Consider the following 18768-nt stretch of genomic DNA (forward strand, 5'->3'; position numbering starts at 1 on the left):
GGAGAGGGGAAGTGACTGGAATCAGAACTTGTCTACCCCAGGAAGTTGCTCCCGCTCTAGATGTCTGTGTGGATGCTCTTATTTCGGTTTCAACCGGGCTCATTTCAGTTTCCCTTAAATCACTTAAGGATCAAGTCAACTGAATTAAACCACTTTCTTACATTGAAATAAGAGTATTTGCACTGGTTTCATTAAACTGGTTTTGAAACCGACTTTAGTTAGTTTGGGGCAACTTTCTCATGTAGACAAGGCCTTGGGCTGTCAATAGCTTGTCTTAATAGTTGCTCAACTAGGAAACAATCTTGCAATGAGCCAACAACCTTATCAAATATCAATAAACTTATAAACTTATGAACAATATTACACACCCTATTCTCATATGCCAGTGGATGGCATTCATATATACTAACTACTAGAGGTGAGCAAAAAATTGGTTGCTTTTAGTTCTGGGTTGGGTGGGGGCGTTAATTTTAATTTTTTGGTTTTATTTCTTTCTTTGTTTTTTTTTGTTGTTTTTTTTTTAATTTGGTGGCCAAACCAAAAAAATTAAAACATAAAAAAACCCAATTTGTTTTGAACCAAAATGGAATTTTTTCAGTGTTCTGAACAAAATGAAAAACCAAAATGGTTTCACTCAGGTCAAACCAAACGTTTTGAACATTAATTCAATTTGGCATTTTGTTTCAAAAGAGTCAATCTGAAATTAAATGTCAAAATAATTTGGTTTGATACTTTCTAAGCAAACAATTTTGACATTTTGGAGATTAGCGTTCAGGGATTTGGGGGGGTGGGGAGGAGAACGAGGTGTGGGGTTTGGCTGAAACTATTTTGCAAATTTGATCCAAATTCACAAATTGTTTTGGTGCCCTAAAATATGCATTGTTGGGCAGGAGGGTGGGGGGAACGGCAAATTTCTAGTGACAATTTTTGTGTGCGCATAGGTTTAGTAACTACACACAGAGAGATACTGGGCCTTACTTTACATTAAGGCCTCTTTACTCCACCACATTAGCGGATGTAAGTATTTTTTATATATACAATTCTTGTAACCTCACAGAGGCTAGAGATCTCTGTTATGCACCTCAATCCCAAAGAGACAATAACAGTTTTGCCAATCCCAGGTGCTTAAACAGCATGAATCATATCCCTGAAAAACCACATGACTGGCTTAAAAATCTGTTTTTTGAGCATTCAGGAGTCATGTTTTCCAGCTCTTCTCAGCAATCATGAGGGCTAGAAATGTACTTAAAAAACGAGATGACATTTCATATAATCACATGACTCCAGGAGCAGGAACTTTCAGAAAAAGACTAAATATCATAAAACATGCTGTAAAATCAGGAGAGCTGGCCAGGCTGCGTCGCCAGAGAATTGTTTTCTGCTAAAAGAACTGACCTTTGATCAAAGGCGGTTCTGCTGTATTGTCTCAGCATTTGATTCACACACAATAGAACCAGAATTCCTGTGCACAACTCATCAGCCACCGCACCCCACCTCTCATGCTGGGCGTTTGCGATTTCAGTCTTCCCCACCCCTGCAGGGACAAACCTGCCTGCAGCAGCACGTCGCAAAGAGATGGCTGAAGGGGAGCTGAAAGGCCGCCAAAGTTACTTATGCCGATTTGCGGCACGCCCGCCAGAAAGTCCCAACCCTTGATTCTCTGCGGCTCTGTGCCTGGCTCAGTCATTTCCACCAGTTGTGAACTGTTCAGGCTTGGTAGCACTTTACAGCCACTGGGCTTGACAGCCACCAGCTTTGGCCAACGTTTGGGGATTGAACGGCAGATTTTCCCATGTGTAGAAATGTGCATTGCTATAGTTTGAGCTAATTTGGTAGGCTCTGCAGAGCAGACATAGAGGGGGACATATACTACACACGGCTGAGCGGGTTATACACTTCTCCTGGATGGAGGATGCTCACCCCAAGCCCATCTGAAGCCCAGGGCAGTTCAAATTCCAGATAACCCTAACTGGGGTTTGTGTACAGAGGGATACTCAGGAAAATTAATCTCTTTACCAAAAGGTGTGAATTGAAAGTGGATTAGTTAAACCGGATTAAACCCCCGTGTGGATGCTCTCATTCAGAATTCAGGTAGGCTTAACTGGGTTTAGTTTAATTCATTTTGGAAATGGTTATTATTTAAGAGCAGCAGATTGGCTCATCCGCTAGCATATGCATAGCAGAGAAAAATTCTGCATCGTCAAAGAGCGGCGGAAAGACGAGACCTCTTAGCTGGAAGATTTTTGGGGGAAGAGACTGTCCCTCATTGTGTGTGTGTGCATGCAGCCCCCAGCACAAAGGCCAGATGAGACCAGGGCAGCGGGACCTCACAGTAAAATAAGCAATGATCATCACAATAGCAGCTCTCATACCAAGCCTTTTAGCCAAATATTCAGGCAGCCACATTTGAACACTTCTCCCCTCTCACCCCTATGCAGAGGGGTTAGCTCAAGCCTGTGCTACATTCATAATCTAGCCTTGCACTGGACACTCTGAGCAAGCTTGAAATCCATGCAAGGAGAGGAGACTTCTACTTGCCTGTAAGCAAACATCTGCTGGGCTACACCTATTAATTATAAGAGGGTGTTCCCCACCCGCCTACTCCGGGCTCTTCCAGACAAACAGCTTCATACAGCATTTTTACAAGATATTCTCTGAGCAGGTGCCAAACTGTGTTATACAAGAAACCGATAAACCTTCCATTCTGCACGGGTGTGGGACAGGTTCCAGAGACACAGTGCCTTTTCTGGGGACAGGTGTTCCATAACCTTCCTCTCTCTTTCTTCCTAGCCCCAATCAGTTAGCATCTGGCTTATGCCCAGAAGGATGCTGGGTTTTGGTCTGGATGCTCATTTGCACTAAGACTTCTTTACACTGCATTGGAAGCATAAAAGGGCCATGAAGTGGATGTAACTGCCATTAGCACCCACTTCAAGGCACCTTTAGATTGCCACAATGGAGTAATGAGGCCTTAGTGTAAATGAGAATCACGGCCTTAAAATCCTTACTGATGTCACAGTGGATGTTCTCATTATCCATATAAATGACCACTCTTTAAAAACAAAAAATACTGCTACACTCTTATCCTCAGCGATATCTTGTGGCAATGAGTTCCACAGGATGTTATGCATTGTGTGGCAAAAGTCAGCAACATCCTGGCGGCGGTTCCTATCAACACCATCATTTCATGTCCATCGCACTTACCTGTGTTGTATGCTGTGGGCATGGCAGAAAAAGGCAGGCCCTGGGTCAACAAACTTGGAGTGGCCACCGAAACGACTGGCGTGGTTAAAGAATGAGTTGCTTGGGAGACTCCTAACCTCTGTGCATTCTGCTGGGGAAGCAAATGGAGAAGGAATTATAAGCTGGATGCATTTAAACCACCGGTGGGTTAGCTTTCCAAAATCTCGTTGTAACCGCCGACTGCAGGGCTCCTGGCACCTACCCCTGGGCACTGTTCGAGACAGAGCAGTAGGCTAGACGGAGCGCTGGTCTGAGCCACTCGGGAAATTCCTGTACACAGCAGACTAAAACACCAGACCACTTTCAAATCCATCAGTTACCAGCTCTCAGGACCCATATGCTCTCCGGTAGCTGGATCATTTTACGCTGGGTTTTATTTTATTCTTTTCCTTCTGATGTTTAAAATACCCTGGGCCTGATTCTCCATGGCACTAAGGTGCCATTTCCCTGCCAGTGCAGGGAAAAGAGGCCTTCATTTAAAGGAGAATATCGTTCCATGTAACTTGCCTTAAGTAAACCAGCCAAAGTGAGTTGGTTCAAAGAGATGGTTCTTTTTTAAACAAACCAGCAGGGGAGGCTGTAGCAGAGCTTTCAGGGACATTCACCCCGCAGAGAGGTCTCCTATGTGCCACTTATGTCCCACTTAAATCCTATTTTGCTGGCTTGCATAGGTCTTGTGCTGGCACTCTGCACAGTGGTGAATTTTACCCTTAAGAACAAATGCCCTGAGGTTGCTCTAATTTACACACCAGGGGCTGGAAAGACTATTTATCTTAAGTAATTATCTGGCTCCGCTCCCTCCATACGTGAGCATGCTATATCTTTAATGCATTTTGTCCTCACAACCCCCCTTGTGAGGTAAGGCAGTGCTATCATTGTACAGATGTGGAAACTGAGGCACGGAGAAACTTTGACTTGTCCAGGGTAATTTACACGCAGTTCAAGGACCCTTTATGTTACAGAACAGTCTGAAGGGACTCTGGTGTAAATGAGGATCAGGCCCGAGAAGTACAAAGGTGACTTAAAGCTATCTTAACTTCCTCCATCCCTGTACCGAACGTGCCTGAGAATCAGCCCCCAGGACTTCCCTGGGAATCAAGGGAATCGAGGGTACATCTCTTGGCAGTGCTGGATGGGGCCCCGAGTGAGATTTGTGGGCCTCAGTCATAAACATACCCCCATTTTAAGAGTGGCCCCTGAGGCCCACTGAGGCCCCAAACATGCTGCTCTGGGATATCAGCACTTAACCCCTCCCCCCAGTTATTTGGGTGGATCTGAGGGCAAGATTAGGCCCTGTTTGCAAACCAGATAATCCGGGCTGCCTATGCTAATCTGATTTAAATCAGACTCAAGAGGCTTGACTCTAATCCGTGGCACCTGGGCACATGTAACCCAGTGAAGCCCGAAACAGAATCCAGCTTAGACCGTGCTTGGCATGGCACGATGCCCGCTGGGTCATTTAGGGCCCCGGTTGAGACAGCGAGTTGCTGTCTGCACCCGGTAATGGGAGTTCAGGGCGACAGCTGCCTTGCGGGTTGCGAAGGACAGGGAACAAGGGAACCACGTCAGAAAACGGCACATGAAGATGCCGCCAGGAGACCTCAGCTGTGCGGATCTGATTTACCTGGGAAGCGTTCAGAGACGACGAGACGGGTGCTATAGGCCTCTAGACAGAGACAGATTCAGACAGGATTCATGCTCAAGACTGATGCAACTCCCGAGCCTCCCCACTCCACCACGCCTTAGCATTTAAAGGCACCAAACGGTCAGTCAGCATCTCCTTAGCCTGGCAGCACCCTGACGCACCAGTTTCAGAAGCCAGCTCTTTGCAAAGCGGCAGGTCGGTGAACTGATCGGCTCCAAATAACCAAGAGCAGACGATTATATGGGCTATAATGACTAAACCTTAAGGCTGGAGAAACAGGTTTCCCAGGCGCGCATCCTGCAGCCAACGATAGCCTGGGCTGTGACCACTGCCCCATGGGTTAAGAGTATTTAAGACAAATGCCTTAGTGGTGGCTAGGATTTAGTTTGGGGTCCAGCCAGACCATGGTAACAAGCCAAGCCGACGACTACCTTCTGGGATTGGGAGCAGTGTGCTGCTCTGACCCTGACCTTCCAAAAGCCATTTTTTGTCTTCTCTGGCTCCTGAGAAGCCAATGTACAGACCTTACCTGAGCTCCTAGGCAAGGGGAAAGGAAATCAGAGCTGGGATCCACCAGCCAAAGGACCATGCACCACTTCAGTCTCATTTCAAGGGCCCGGTTCCCCCATTGCCTTGCACATGGAGCCTGATTTACATTTACACTAAGGCCTTGCCTACACTAGAAAGGCCTTGCCTACACTGTCACTCTCACTTTAAGGTCCCTTTACATAACCGGAGCAGTGTAAAGGAGCCTTAGAGTAAATGGGAATCAGGCCCCTTTTGAGTCACACCAGCGCAAAACAAGTGCAAAGATTGGTGGTATTTTGCATTTACTTTGCCCAAGGTAAAGGGCAAGAGAGAATCAGGCCCTTAGTTCTCAGTCTAGATTGGTGGTATTTTGCATTTACTTTGCCCAAGGTAAAGGGCAAGAGAGAATCAGGCCCTTAGTTCTCAGACTAGGATTTACGTGGAATTTGTAAGGGTATGTCTACAAGGACAAGTTATCTCAGAAAAAAAATAGGATGGAAATTTCAGGGCTTGTCTACACCTGGAATTATTCTGGAACAGTTATTCAGGAATAACTATTCTGGAATAACTCCATGTATAAAGGCTCTTATTCTAGAATAAGAGTGCCTTAATCAGCTTCATCCACTTTGGAAGTTGGCCCACACATGGAGTTACTCAAGAATAGGTATTCTGTTTTAAATTACCTTAATCTGGAGTAAATCTAGCGTGTAGACAAACCCTAAGGCACTACAGCTATTCCAGAATACAAGTGTCCACACAAGAGTTCTTCTGGAATAGTTTTTGTAGAACAGTTTATTCCATAATAGCTATTCCGGTCAATTCCTCCAATGTAGACAAGGCCTTTAGGTTTTCTGCAGACCCTCTGCACAGGAGTGAATTTGAGCCTGTATGGAACAAGCACTGCTCCTATTCCCTGACTCTGAAGATTCCGGGAAGGCTCAGGATGAAGCCAAACAAACAGCTTTCCCCCCAAACAATGTGAAAAACAACTCCCGTAAAGAGCAAACGGAGAGAGGCAGCTTCTTCCGTTCTGCAGGGCTGATGGGAGTGTTACACCAACAGCAAGATGATAAAATTGTAAAGCACACAGGGGCCTGCGGCCCTTTGCCACCACTCTGGCAGGGTAAAGGGGCCTTAAAATAGTTGTAAGTGTAAATGAGAATCAGGCCCCAACACTGCAATCAAGTCAGCAACTTAGGACTCGCTGTGATTTCACGCCATGCCAGGTTGTTATAATTAACAAAGTTTTAGCGCCTCACCATGCAGGCAAATTTTGTCGGCATTTTAATGCTCTCCACTCCCCCTGGTTATTTTGACAGCCCTGCAAGATCGTTAACTGTTCTGAGTACCACACTTCCATTCAAGATCATTACAACATCATGCATACATGCTCCCAGGTGAAATCTCTTGTCACTGAAGTCGTGGTGGATGGGGATTGCTCCACACTTCAAATTAAAAGTCTCAGTGTTGTGTATAGGAATAGGGTAATATCCCTTTAAATAGTTTGTGAACCCTCCATGGTCTATGGTTGAGAAGCTGCCAGAAACACGCCCACTCTGTTAGCTGGGGTTGATCCTGCTGGCAAAGAGTTAAGTGGACTCTGCTGACTCACTGAGAGGCAGGTGACTCACTGCCATGCCTCTGTATAAAGGAGGTGGGAGAGGTGGTTTATAGCAAGAGGACCCGGGGTGTGGGCTGAGCAAAACGGAGGGAGCCAAGTAGGAGGAGAAGGTTTGAGCTGACCTTCGTGTTAACAGAGCCAGGGGATTGTTTGCACTAAATGGGATGGGTTTATACAGTAATAATACTACCTAGCTCTTAAACAGTACTTTTCATCCGCCGATCTCAAAGTGCTTTACCAAGGAGGTCCTTACCGTGATCCCCATTTTACAGCAGGAGAAACTGAGGCATAGAGCAGGGACATGTCTTGCCTACGGTCACCCAGCAGCAGAGCCAGGAGTAGAACCTACATCTGCTGCGTCCCCATCCAGTGCTTTACCTACTAGGCCACACTGCTTGTTAGCAGAATGGGAAAGGCACCTGCCCGTGTCTACCTGCCTCCGGAGACCTTTCCATCAGCGCTCTGCCATCCATTGCCCTGTAGCACCACAATGTATGGCTATGACAACCTTCCCTGACCGCCACGACCCTGTTACCCGTCCGCACTGCACCAGAATAGCATCAGGACGAGATGGGATTATTGCCACAAACAAGGTGACAGCACTCACTTTGCTGGCAGGAAAAGCTGTAAAAATAATGAGAAGCCGTGTTCCTCTGCAGAAATTAGTTCTTGTGAATGAACTTGTGGGACGGTGAATTCCGATTTCACTTTCCGGTTTTGGGGTATTGTTTTGTTTTGTTTTTTAAGAGTTTTTAATATTTGAAGAACTTGATTTATTTCCTGCTTCTCTTGTAACGGCGTTAGGCCAGATCCCCAAGTGGTGTAAATCAGCGTAGCTCTTTTGAACTTACTGGAGCTACGCTGATTTATACCAGCTGAGGATATGGCTCCGTGACGCCAATGCTGATTTATCCTAGCTGGGGATCTGGCCCATTGACTCCAGTGGAGTGACACCAGTCTACACCAATTAGTCCAGTCTGGTCCATTGACTAGACTGGAGTGACACCAATGTTAACACCAGCTGGAGAGTTGGCCCTTTGACTTCAATGGAACCGTGCTAATTTAAACCAGCTGGGGACCCCGGGCCTACAGCTTTTCTTTGCCATGCAGAAAATGATTTTCCCTAACATATAGATTCCTAGGGCCCAATTCTAGGTGGCTCTACAAAATAATAGGACTGGGAATTAGAGTTGCACTGACTTTAAGGCTCCTTTACACCACCAGAGCAGTGTAAAGGGCGCCTTGGAGAAAATGAGAATTAGGCCCATGATGTTCAGTGCCTTCTTTAACCCTGCCCCCATCCCTCCAGGCCTGGTGTTTAAGGAGTGTTAAAGGAAACAAAAAAACATGTCACCCCACGACTCTAAGGAAACACACCAAGCACAAGGCAACTCACCAGATCCAAGTGGTCCTCCGTCTGAATGCAGAAGAACAGAAATAAAGCCAAGAGGCACAGTTACATTTACGCCTTTCGCCAACTGCTTCCAAGCCCAACTCCAAAGGTCTGATTCTCATTTACACTAAGGCCCCTTTACCCAGCTCTGGCAGAAGAAAGGGGCCCTCAGGTGGCCATAAATGACATCAACATCCACTTTAGGACTCATTTACACTGCCATAATGATGTAAAGGGCCCTTAGTATAACTGGGAATTCAAGTCTTCAGTCTTTACTGCTGTGTTCTCATGAGCAGAAATAAAGAAGCTAATGCATTTATCTTCCTGAGAAACTTCTGCAAAATAGCTAAAGCATGCTCTACACACAGTTTGTGCACTGGTATAATTATATAGGTTAGAAGTATGACTTTTACCAATACAGTTAGACCCACTCAACCCCTGTACAGGAAAGTATAAGCATCTTTACACCAGTCTAACTGTGTCCACACTAGGGGAGGTTGCATCCCTTTAACTAGACTGGTATAGTTAACGTGGGACAACTTGTGTGTGTAGACAAGGTCTCAGAAACTTGGTGTGATCCCCGTTTATTATTCTGGATTTGAACTGGCCAATATTGTTTTGTTTTTTCAAAACTTTTCCCTGGCTTTTTGTGCATCGGAATCTTTTGCTTCGTTTTATTTTTTGCATAGACCGTTTTGACGGATTCTCTTCAGCCCCAATCCCGCATACACTCATGTGAGTAGGTAACTTTCAGCATGCAAGGCCTGGGCTACACCTAAAAACACAGGCTGACCGAGCTGCGTCGCTCAGGGCTGTGAAAAATGTCACACTCCAGGAGCACAGCTGCCACACAGTACCTTTGCTGCTATAGCAGCTGTAGTGTAGACATATTCTGAGTGCTCTGACTGGGACTGTCTAGGCCGGGAAGAAAGGTGTGAGGGGGTTTTAAAACCAACTTAGCTAACTCAATACCTATGTCTTCACTACAGAGTTAACTCGAGTTATCTACTCAAGTTAACACCACTCCAGTTAGCAATTCCTGCACAGAGGGCAGGTCTACATTGCAAAAAAGCGGTGTTCTTAACTTGGGTTAGCAGCTTGAGTTAAAGCCCCGGGGGAGCCCGGGGGTTGACTTTGAGCTCTCACCCAATTTAAAAGCAGTGTTACCGTGTCTTCACTGCTATTTTAACCCAAGTTAGCTAATCCACATTAAGCACACACCTTTTATCCGCAGTGTGGACAGAACCACAGTGTTGTGTTAGCAGCTGATGGGTTAACTCAAGCTGTAATCTATACCCCTTCATGGGCCAGTCAACGTGAGTTAATAACACCGTGCTTGAGTGAAGGGTTTGTGCGTGTGGACAGGACCCAAGTGAGAGGCAACGCTCAGGTTATAACTCGAGTTTACTTTGCAGTGAAGACAAGCCCAGAATGAACATCCCTTTCCCGCCAGGGCTTGATTCTTATTTACATGGAGGCCATTTTACACCGCTATGGGCATCCGAAGCTGCCTGAAAATGGGTATAAATTACACTTTGTGGTCACTTCATGAGGGGTTTAAAGGGGCCTGTGCATAACTGAAAATCTGGTCCACTGTATTTACGTTTTCTTTAAAACTTCTTTGTGTTCCCAGACCGGTGCAAAGCAGTCCTAGTCTAAACGAGAGCCGGGCCCCTAAAACAGAGCCAGTCATACACCTTTACAATCTGAGAATCGTCAAATCCTAGCAATGGCGGGCTGGAAGGGACCTCGAGAGGTCATCTAGTCCAGTCCCCTGCACCTGGGAGTGATGGGCTACTCCTGGGGAACACTGCAGTAGTCTATAGCAACACCATTGTAAACTGCAACATTATGGGCCATTACTGGGGAATACTAAGCGTACTTTATAGTAATAATCCAGCGGCACCTCTGTCATCAGCTGCAGCATAATGCACCGTTACTGGGAAATACCGCAGCAGTCTAGAGTAACAAGCCAATGGTAACACCCTGGCTTGCTGCAGCCGGATGGGCTATGACCGGGGAATCTGGTTGCCAGTGGGAGCTGCCGCAGCCCAGACATTGAGAGAATTCTCCCTCCGCCCCCTCAGAATTCAGCGGCACTCACCAAATGGTGCATCAAACCCTTTGCGCCCTGCGAGGTGATCACGCGTAAGTCCGGCTTGCGGCTGTTGGCGGCGAGCTGCGTGCCGTGGGAGGGTGGCGGCGGTGACTTTGCTGGGATGATCTTGCCCATGGTGTTGCCGTTTGAGACCGGGAGGAGACCCGGCGAGGCTCTGGCACTGACATACCCGTTTCCTGCAAGGAGGGGGAAGCAAAGACATTTCGGAAACAGTTGGAGGGGGAGATGTAGGGCTCGGTTCTCCATTGCCCTGCACCTAGGACCCCATTCTCCATGGCCTGGCACATCTTGCAGTCATTTACACCCCTGCAGAATGAGCGTTCAAAGGCTGCAAAGCCAAAAAGTAGGGGCTTGGTTCTGACTTAGACGAAGTCCCCTTTACACCATGCAGGCAGAGCAATGAGGGCTTAAAGTAATTTCTGCCCATTTTGAGGCCCCTTGCACTGCTAGAGTGACACGAAGGGGCCTTCGTGTAAAAGAGAATCAGGCCCTGTGATCCTTCCTTGCTCTCACCCTTTGTCAGTCGCGTCTCTTCGAACTGGGAGCTCTTTGGGGCAGGGGCAGTCTGACAAAAATGCCCAGTGCCCAGCTTAGTTCTCAGCTGGTCCCACCACCACAGTCTCTGAGCACCTGACAAGCCATAATGAATTTTTGTTGTCATAGATTCCAAGGCCAGAAGGCATCGTTGTGATCATCTAGGCCAGGATCCCCAAACTTTTCACAGTCGCACCCCCCCATCCCTGTCCGTGCGTCCCCCCAGCAGCCGGGAGTAGGGCCATGGCTGGGTGGGTGGGGGGCACGGATGGGGTAAGGGGGCCAAAGATGGGGCCGCAGCTGGGGGCGAGTCTGGGTCCAGGGCTGGGAATGGAGCCGTGGCCAGGGGCCAAGGCTGGGGGTGGGTCTGGGAATGGACCAGTGCCGAGGCTGGGGGCAGGGCCAGAGTAGGGCAGGGTGGCGCTCCCTCCCCGCCCCCCATGGGGGCTGGCCCAAGCCCCGCCGCACCCCACCCCAAATGTTCTTCCTTGCCCTCCTCCATGGGGGCGCACCCCACAGTTTGGGGACCTCTGATCTAGTCTGACCTGCTGTGTAACACAGGCCAGAGAACTTCCATAAAATAATTCAATCTTTTTGAAAAAGAGCCAATCCTGATTTAAAATTGCTAGGGATGGAGAATCCACTGTGAGCCTGGGTCAAGCTATTCCAATGGTTAATTACCCAAAATTGTGCACTTTATTTCCAGTCTGAATTTGTCTGGCTTCAGCTTCCAACCTTTGGATTATATTGGACCTTTCTCTGCTAGATTTAAGAGCCTGTTACCAAATATGTCTTTCTTATGTAACAATGCTGCCCTGGCTGAGGCTCGCACTCAGAGCCTTCAGCATCTGAGACGGATATGCTGGCAACTGTGCGAAGAAGGAACCGGTGAAACTGATTTAGTTTTAAATCTGTGGCAGTGCTGAGATCTAAAGCCAGCTCTCCTGAATTCCAGTCTAGTGCCAGCCCATCCTGGTCATACAACCCTGCTATAAGGCAGAGGAGAGTTGTTATCCCCTTTTCAGAGATGGGGAACTGAGGCACCAAGATTTGCCAAATGTTGCACAAATGTCTGGGACTTGACCCCACCTTTCTAGAGCCTCAGTCTAGAACCATAACCACCAGATCACCCTTCCTCCCACTTACTGGGGCCTCCAGACATTACTGCAATACAAGTAATAAATAAGGGCCTGATTCTCATTTACAATGGGCCTCTTTGAGCCATTTTGGCAGCATAAAGGGACCTCAAAGAGGGCATAAATCACAGTCACACTGACTTTAAAGTGTAACTGAGAATCAGGGCTCCTTATCCCAACATACCCGTGAAGCGCAGAGGTCTGCCCTCCTCTGCCCCCCCCCCCCGCCCCCGCCTCCACCCCAGTTTAGAATTTTACATGCAAAGCACACACACAAAAATGAAAAAAAGATTTGATGAATGTCAGGAAAAGAATAAATTGGATGAGATTATTGTTCTGATGAGATTATTATTATTATTATTTTTTGAATAGGCCCCTAAGATAGAGAGACATTTAGCAATCACCAAGATTCAGCCCTCATATTCATCACACATGAGACTGGGGAAAATAGCTCACTGATTGCATTATTAATCAGATTCACCATCGCGCTCCGTCTGCATTTCAGGGGGCGGCTTGGTGGCAGTGGTGTTTCAGACATGACGTGCGCCCAGCTGGGGCGAAAACCTGCTCAACCTGGCTACTGTCAGTCGTCCCAGAGGTCTGACCCGCCTCGTGATTGCTCTGGTGCAGGGGTCTTCAAGTGAGTTGTACTGTAATTTATACCCACGGATTACCCTGCCAGATCTCTGACTCCAAATGGTAAAGCCCTGACACTGGAGGGAGGTGGGTGTAGGCGTTTACATTGGCCTGGGGCACAAATGCAGTGCTCTGCACAGCTCCAAATCTGGAACTGCACCGAAGTCAATGAAGCTACCACACCCCTGTACGTGTCTGACTTCGCCGAAGCCGATGGAAATGCTCCCACTGACTACAGCTGGGCTTTGGCTCAGGCTCCGCAGAAGAGGGGAATCAGGCCCAACGAGAATGTGACGATGTGTTGTCAGATTACTGGGCCCGATCCTCAGCTATAGCTAAGGAGCGTTTGACACAGCTGAGCAGGAGGGAGATGGCAAAGCTGTCGTAGAGCCCTCTTTGCTCTCATCCGCTTCTAGGACTGCTCTGTGCTAGCTTGGAACCCCCCACGTAAGTTAGAGATGCCTCAAGGCTGCTCTAATTTGCATTGGCTGCCAACGGCCTCCAGAATTTGGCCCATAGCAGAAGATCACTGGAACATAAAGGAACTCTGGCTGTGCCCCTTTCTTTGGCAATGCCCCTATGCTGGCCCTGGGAAGGGGGTATAGTCAGAGCTGGTACAGTGGCTGCATACCAGTCAAGAATAAAGAGGAGGAAACTTCTGGGGGGAGTCGAATCTGCTCTGTATTGAAGGAACATAGGAATTGCCAGACCTGTGGTCTATCTGGCCTAGTATGCTGCCTCTAACCAGTACCAACAGCTGTCGCCAGTACCCGCTGCTTCCAAGAAAGCGCCAAGAACCCTGGTAGCAGTGGGATAGCTTGCCCTTGAGGAAGCTTTCCTCCTGACCCCAAATAGTTAGAGGCCGGCTTATGCCCTGTAAAGGGGCTCGGAGGGGTGTGTGCACCCCTGCATCAAATGCAACTCCCGAGCATGTTGGTAAATCAGTACATTAGCCTGGTCCATGGGTGCACTGTGTTCTGCATAGACCATATCTCGTTTGCAAGGCCACCGGCTTTTATATTAATTGATGACAGAGGTGCATAAAATTTCCTGTGCGACCTTCACCGCTTTCAGCAAATTTCTTTTCACAGCCGCTCGCTATAGGGTTTTAGGCAAGACCATGTGCAAGCAGAGTGGGGCAAGGCCAAATAATGTTCAAAACACTTATGTTTTCCAGCCATAAGGCTTCCTTAACATAAGACGCACAAATGGCTCCCATGGCAACCATTTTGCCTTACCGTCTGGGCAGATGTGGGGGTGTATATTGCAATGGGCTGGCTGATGTGTATGTGCAACACTTCCCTCTGCTGGATGGAATCAGAACTTCTCACCATGTGTCATAAGCCCTATATTGCTAGCAGGGATTCTCCTTGAATTCAAGCAACATGGACTTGCACTGTAGGAGCAGGAGGATCTGAGTTCTAACCCTAAATAGCAATAATTATGCAATCCCCTGTATCCACAGAGCTGTGTTTTTCAGGGGGTTGGGAGGGGCAGTGCAGGGACAGGAGGGAGATGTGGGTTGCCGGTTGAAGTTCGGCTGAAGAAAAACCTCACCCATCTGAACTCCTCTGCGTCCCACCCCCACGGCCAGCAGCATGGCTGGCCAGATGTCTGCTACTGTTTGCTGGCTATCTGCCAGTATCTAGCCCAGAACCCTTATGTGGTGTGTTAAAGCCACACAGGAAACATGCTGCTCTCAGAACCCAACGTGACACATGTCAGCTGTTCTGCTCTGTCCCCTCCGCTGACCGCAGGGGGGCAGAGGAAAACAAGTCAGCAGAAAAGCAGGATCTCAGAGCCTTCTGCTCAGGCCCAGTTCCCCTCAAAAGCCCTGGCTGGATTCCCAGCGACATCCATCGCTGCCAGATCAGACACTCCATTGGCCACAAACGTCCGGCACTTCGACCCAGAGACTGTCCTGTGTTTCTGATCCCCCATCTAAGGGAAAAGGGAGGGATATGGAGGGAGGGAGCTAAAAGACAGCAGTGCTGGTTTCAGATGGCCTGCAGTGTATTAGCTGCTCTCCCGAAGACCCTTGTCCTCTAGCCCTGCATTGTTCTGCAAAGCAGGACTCAGTGTAAGCAAGGGAGGGCTGAAAACACGGGGCCTGATTCTCAGTTACTCTATTCCTGTACTTGGGCGGGGGGACACCTTAAGATGTGTCTGCACCTGTATCCTGAGATTGTTTGCAGCCAGCCTAGCCCCCCAGGTAAGTTAGAGCAGCCTCATGACTGCTACGCTCTGCTCCCTATGGATCCTGACAAGCACAGAATAGCCACGGCACAGTGCACTCTGGCTGTGCCCCCGATCTGCCCCCTGTGAATCCTGGGGATAGGAGAACAGCCGCAGTGGAACGCACTCTGGCCAGGCCCCCTAATCCCCTCTCTCTGCCTGGGGCTGGATGCTGGGTATGGAGCCAATACGCCAGCTCCACACTGGCTGGGAATCCCCAATGTGATCGAGGCCTGTGGTCAAAGGGAGGAATGCGCCCGAGGTCACAGGTGATCGCACAGTGCTGACTGGGTGCCTGCCACGCTCAGCTCCCTAGCTGAGGGGAGCGAGAACAGAAGAGAGGCATTAGTGAAGGGGACAAGGCTGGAGGAGGGGAGCGACTGTCTCAGGTGGAACCCGAAGTTGAAGGCTGGCCCCAGGATTTTGGAAGCTCCATAGAGCCTCATCCACCTAGTGAATACAAGGGGCGTGCCCCCCTTCCCCACTTCTCTGCCCCAAAATGCTGCCATCCAAAGTTTGTCTGGGGCTTGGTGGGGACAGGGGCTAGATGGGATCTTGGGAATGAGGCCTGGGTTGAAAACAACAGGCGCTGAGAGAATCGCAGGGCTCCCTGCGGCCCCGCTTCCATTTCCTGGAGTGGCTGGAGGAATGAGAGGAATGCTTCAGTGACGTCAATTCTGACATTCATGGGACCTGCCAAGCTAGAAGCTGGAACAGCCGCTCACAACAGCTGACGTGGGGGCCGGGAGGAGGTGGGGGAGTTTCAGGGGGGATTTGACAGAAAGTGACAGAGCGTGTCTCTGCCTGGAGGTACAGGCCAGTCCTTAGCGTCTCTTTCCCAGCAGCCCTGACTTTGCAGATGAGCTCGAGCAACAAAATTCAGAGCCAGATTTCGAATGCTCTGAAGACCCGGGGACAGACTCTGGTCCCTGCTCCCCACTCTGGCAATATACTGGAGGCCTAAAGGCACCACAACGGGACAAGGGAGGGGCTGTCTGACATAAGCTGCCTTATGGTGAACTGCCCCCACAGCCAACCCTGCATACGGGGCAGGCTGGGCCCTGGCCCCTAGTGCATGGTGCGATAGGGATTCTGGACTACATGGCAGCCTGGGATGGGCAGCACAGAATCAGCACCGTGGATGTGGGGTTCGAGTTTGGCCCTGTTCTAAAGGGTCCATATGGCTGTAGGATCCAGAGCCCAGGGTTTTCAGTCATAAGCCAGCATCCTGAATCCCACTTGGGAGCGTAATTCCAATCTCTTTTACATCAAAGCATCCAGGGCCGAACTCACCCTTGATTGAATCCCCTCTATGCTGCACCAAAGATGCGTGTGACCCACTCTCATTAAACCTAGCCACTTCGTTTGGATTTAGGGCTCTTTTTGCTTAATTTTGCTCATTATTATTGGAAGTAACAGCACGGGAGCACCTGGAAATCCAACAGAGATCAGGGCTGCGCTGCGTGAGGGGCTGTACATGCACCTGATATGAAACCGTCCCTGCCCTGGAGAGTTTACCATTGAAACAGACACAACGTGGGACAAGTGGAGTATTATTAGCCCCATTTTACAGATGAGGAACTGACACAGAGGACCCAGTTCTCATTGACACAAAGCCCCTTTATCCCACTCTGGCAATGGATGTTGTACCAACATTTAAGGTGCCTTTATGATGTTGGAGTGGTATATAGGGGCTTTAGCATAAGTGAGAAGCAGGCCCTAAATGTCTTGCCCAAGGTCATAGACAGAGTCCGTGATACAGCTAGGAATTGAACGTAGTTCTCCTAAGTCTCGGCCAATTGCTTTGGCCACACGGCTACTGTTCTCCTCCACCAGACTAAGCAAAGTTTGACTCAGATTTAAATTCTATTGGGCTTATGTCTCCCCTGAGACATAACTATAAAAAGGGGCAGAGATGGGAGAGAAAAAATTATCCCCTACAGCAGAGTCAGGAACCAAACCCAGATCTCCTGCGTCCCAGACTAGCAGTTTAACCACAGGCCCATCCCGTCACACAAAATTTACTGACCTGAAAATCCACATCTAAAAGACTTGGTAGTGTTTGAAATTGCACTTCAGGCCTGACTTTAGTTGTCTGAGGGGATCTTTACTACCAGTAATAATACCTAGCTCTTTCCATCAATAGAGCTCAAGACACTTTACAAAGGAGGGCAGTATCAATATCCCCATTTTACAGGTGGGAAAACTGAGGCACAGAGCTGGGCACTGACATGCCTACAGTCACCCAGCCCGTCAGTGGCAGGGCTGGCAACACAACCCAGATTTTCTGAGTCCCAGTCCAGTGTTCTAGGTCAGTGTGCATCCAAAAAGGAGGAGGGCTGCATTCTTACTCACCAACTGGGCTTGGGCAAGCTCCGTTGGTGTTATTCAAGTCTCCCCCGAGCATCGCCCCTGGAAAGCAACAAGAGACATGGGGACAAAGTTAGTTCAGAACTCAGTGCACTGAGCAGTGGTTGACTATTTGCATGTGAGGCAAGGGGGGAAATCAACAGTGTTACATTCCCATCGAGAAAATCCAGGGTAAAATGTACAGCATTTCCAGGCGTGGAAACAATATCTACACAGATACATTCCCTTTGGGGATGAGGCATACACCACAGACGCTCATTCCAAAATACTAGGCTTGGAAAACAGCGTGGCTTTGCTGTTCCGAGCCTTCTTGAGAACACACGCTCTGCAGAAGGGAATCCACCCCCGGCTCCAGGACTGGAAAGAGGATCTATCACATAACATTTGCACCGAATGGAAACCATTCCCAAGGCGGCTGGAGAGGCGTGATGAGAAGCCTGTCGTGGTGGTGTCATGTGAAGATAAACGGTTGGGAAGAGCTGCTTTTCACTTAGGGCTTAGAAAGCTCTTCCCAAGGAAGGTTTGCTATTCCCAGGGAATCAAGCCCTTTATCCCCTTTGAGTTTGCAACCAGACTTTGAGTTTTGTGAAGTTATTTGCTATTTTGAATTGTTCAACCACATCTCGAGACTGTTATTTCTTCCAGAAATCTGCACTTCCTCTCCCTCACTATAACCACCCAGACAGCTGGGAAAGGAACCCAGGAGTCCAGATTTCCATGCCACTGCTCTAACCACTAGCCCTCAAACCCCCTCCCAAAATCAGGAGCTAGAACCCAGGCATCCTAATTCTCAGTCCCCTGCTCTAATCACTAGACCACGCTTCCTTCACGGAGCGGGAAAGAGAACCCAGGAGTCCTGATTCCCAGTCCCCTAGTCTAACCACTACACTGGAATCCCCACTCAGAGCTAAGAATAGAACTCAGGAGCCCACATCCTCAGAGGAGTATCTGCACAGGATTTTCTGAACCAGTAATTCCCAGTGGTAGATAATTAGGGCCAGATTTTAATTTACCTTAAGGTCCCTTTACACAGCGCTGGCAATGTAAAAGGGCTTTCCAGGGGATGTACATTACAGTTACACTCACTTAAACGCAGCGTGGTGCGAAGCAGCCTTCGTGTAACTGACCTCAGATTCCTGATGTTCTAGGACAGAGACACACACAGTACACAGGATTCTGCATCCCCATTTCAGAGACACCTTGGAGCCGCGGGCGCCAGCCTTTACCTCACACAAGGCGACCACACGCTCTGCTGCATTACCGCTGCTTTTGATTTAGAAACGACAGTGCGGCTCGCTGTTCTCCTCT

At 48.7% G+C, this 18768-nt stretch overlaps 1 protein-coding gene across 15 annotated transcripts in view; it reads right to left on the reverse strand.

The window, feature by feature from the left end:
• The window catches only part of MEF2D (myocyte enhancer factor 2D), a 176915-nt gene that overhangs the window by 13705 nt on the left and 144442 nt on the right, over positions 1-18768 (reverse strand). For 7 of the 15 annotated variants that reach the window (XM_037883482.2, XM_037883486.2, XM_037883484.2 and 4 more), the window contains 4 exons: positions 17446-17502; positions 10535-10725; positions 8434-8454; positions 3205-3334 (listed from right to left, as the gene is read on the reverse strand). In XM_037883482.2, coding sequence (XP_037739410.1) covers positions 3205-3334; positions 8434-8454; positions 10535-10725; positions 17446-17502 — 399 coding nt within the window. The remainder of the gene's footprint in view (positions 1-3204; positions 3335-8433; positions 8455-10534; positions 10726-17445; positions 17503-18768) is intronic. The other 8 variants (XM_037883489.2, XM_043535008.1, XM_043535007.1 and 5 more) reach the window with 3 other exon arrangements.

This window comes from Chelonia mydas, chromosome 24, assembly GCF_015237465.2.
Source record: "Chelonia mydas isolate rCheMyd1 chromosome 24, rCheMyd1.pri.v2, whole genome shotgun sequence".
NCBI lineage: Eukaryota > Metazoa > Chordata > Testudines > Cheloniidae > Chelonia > Chelonia mydas.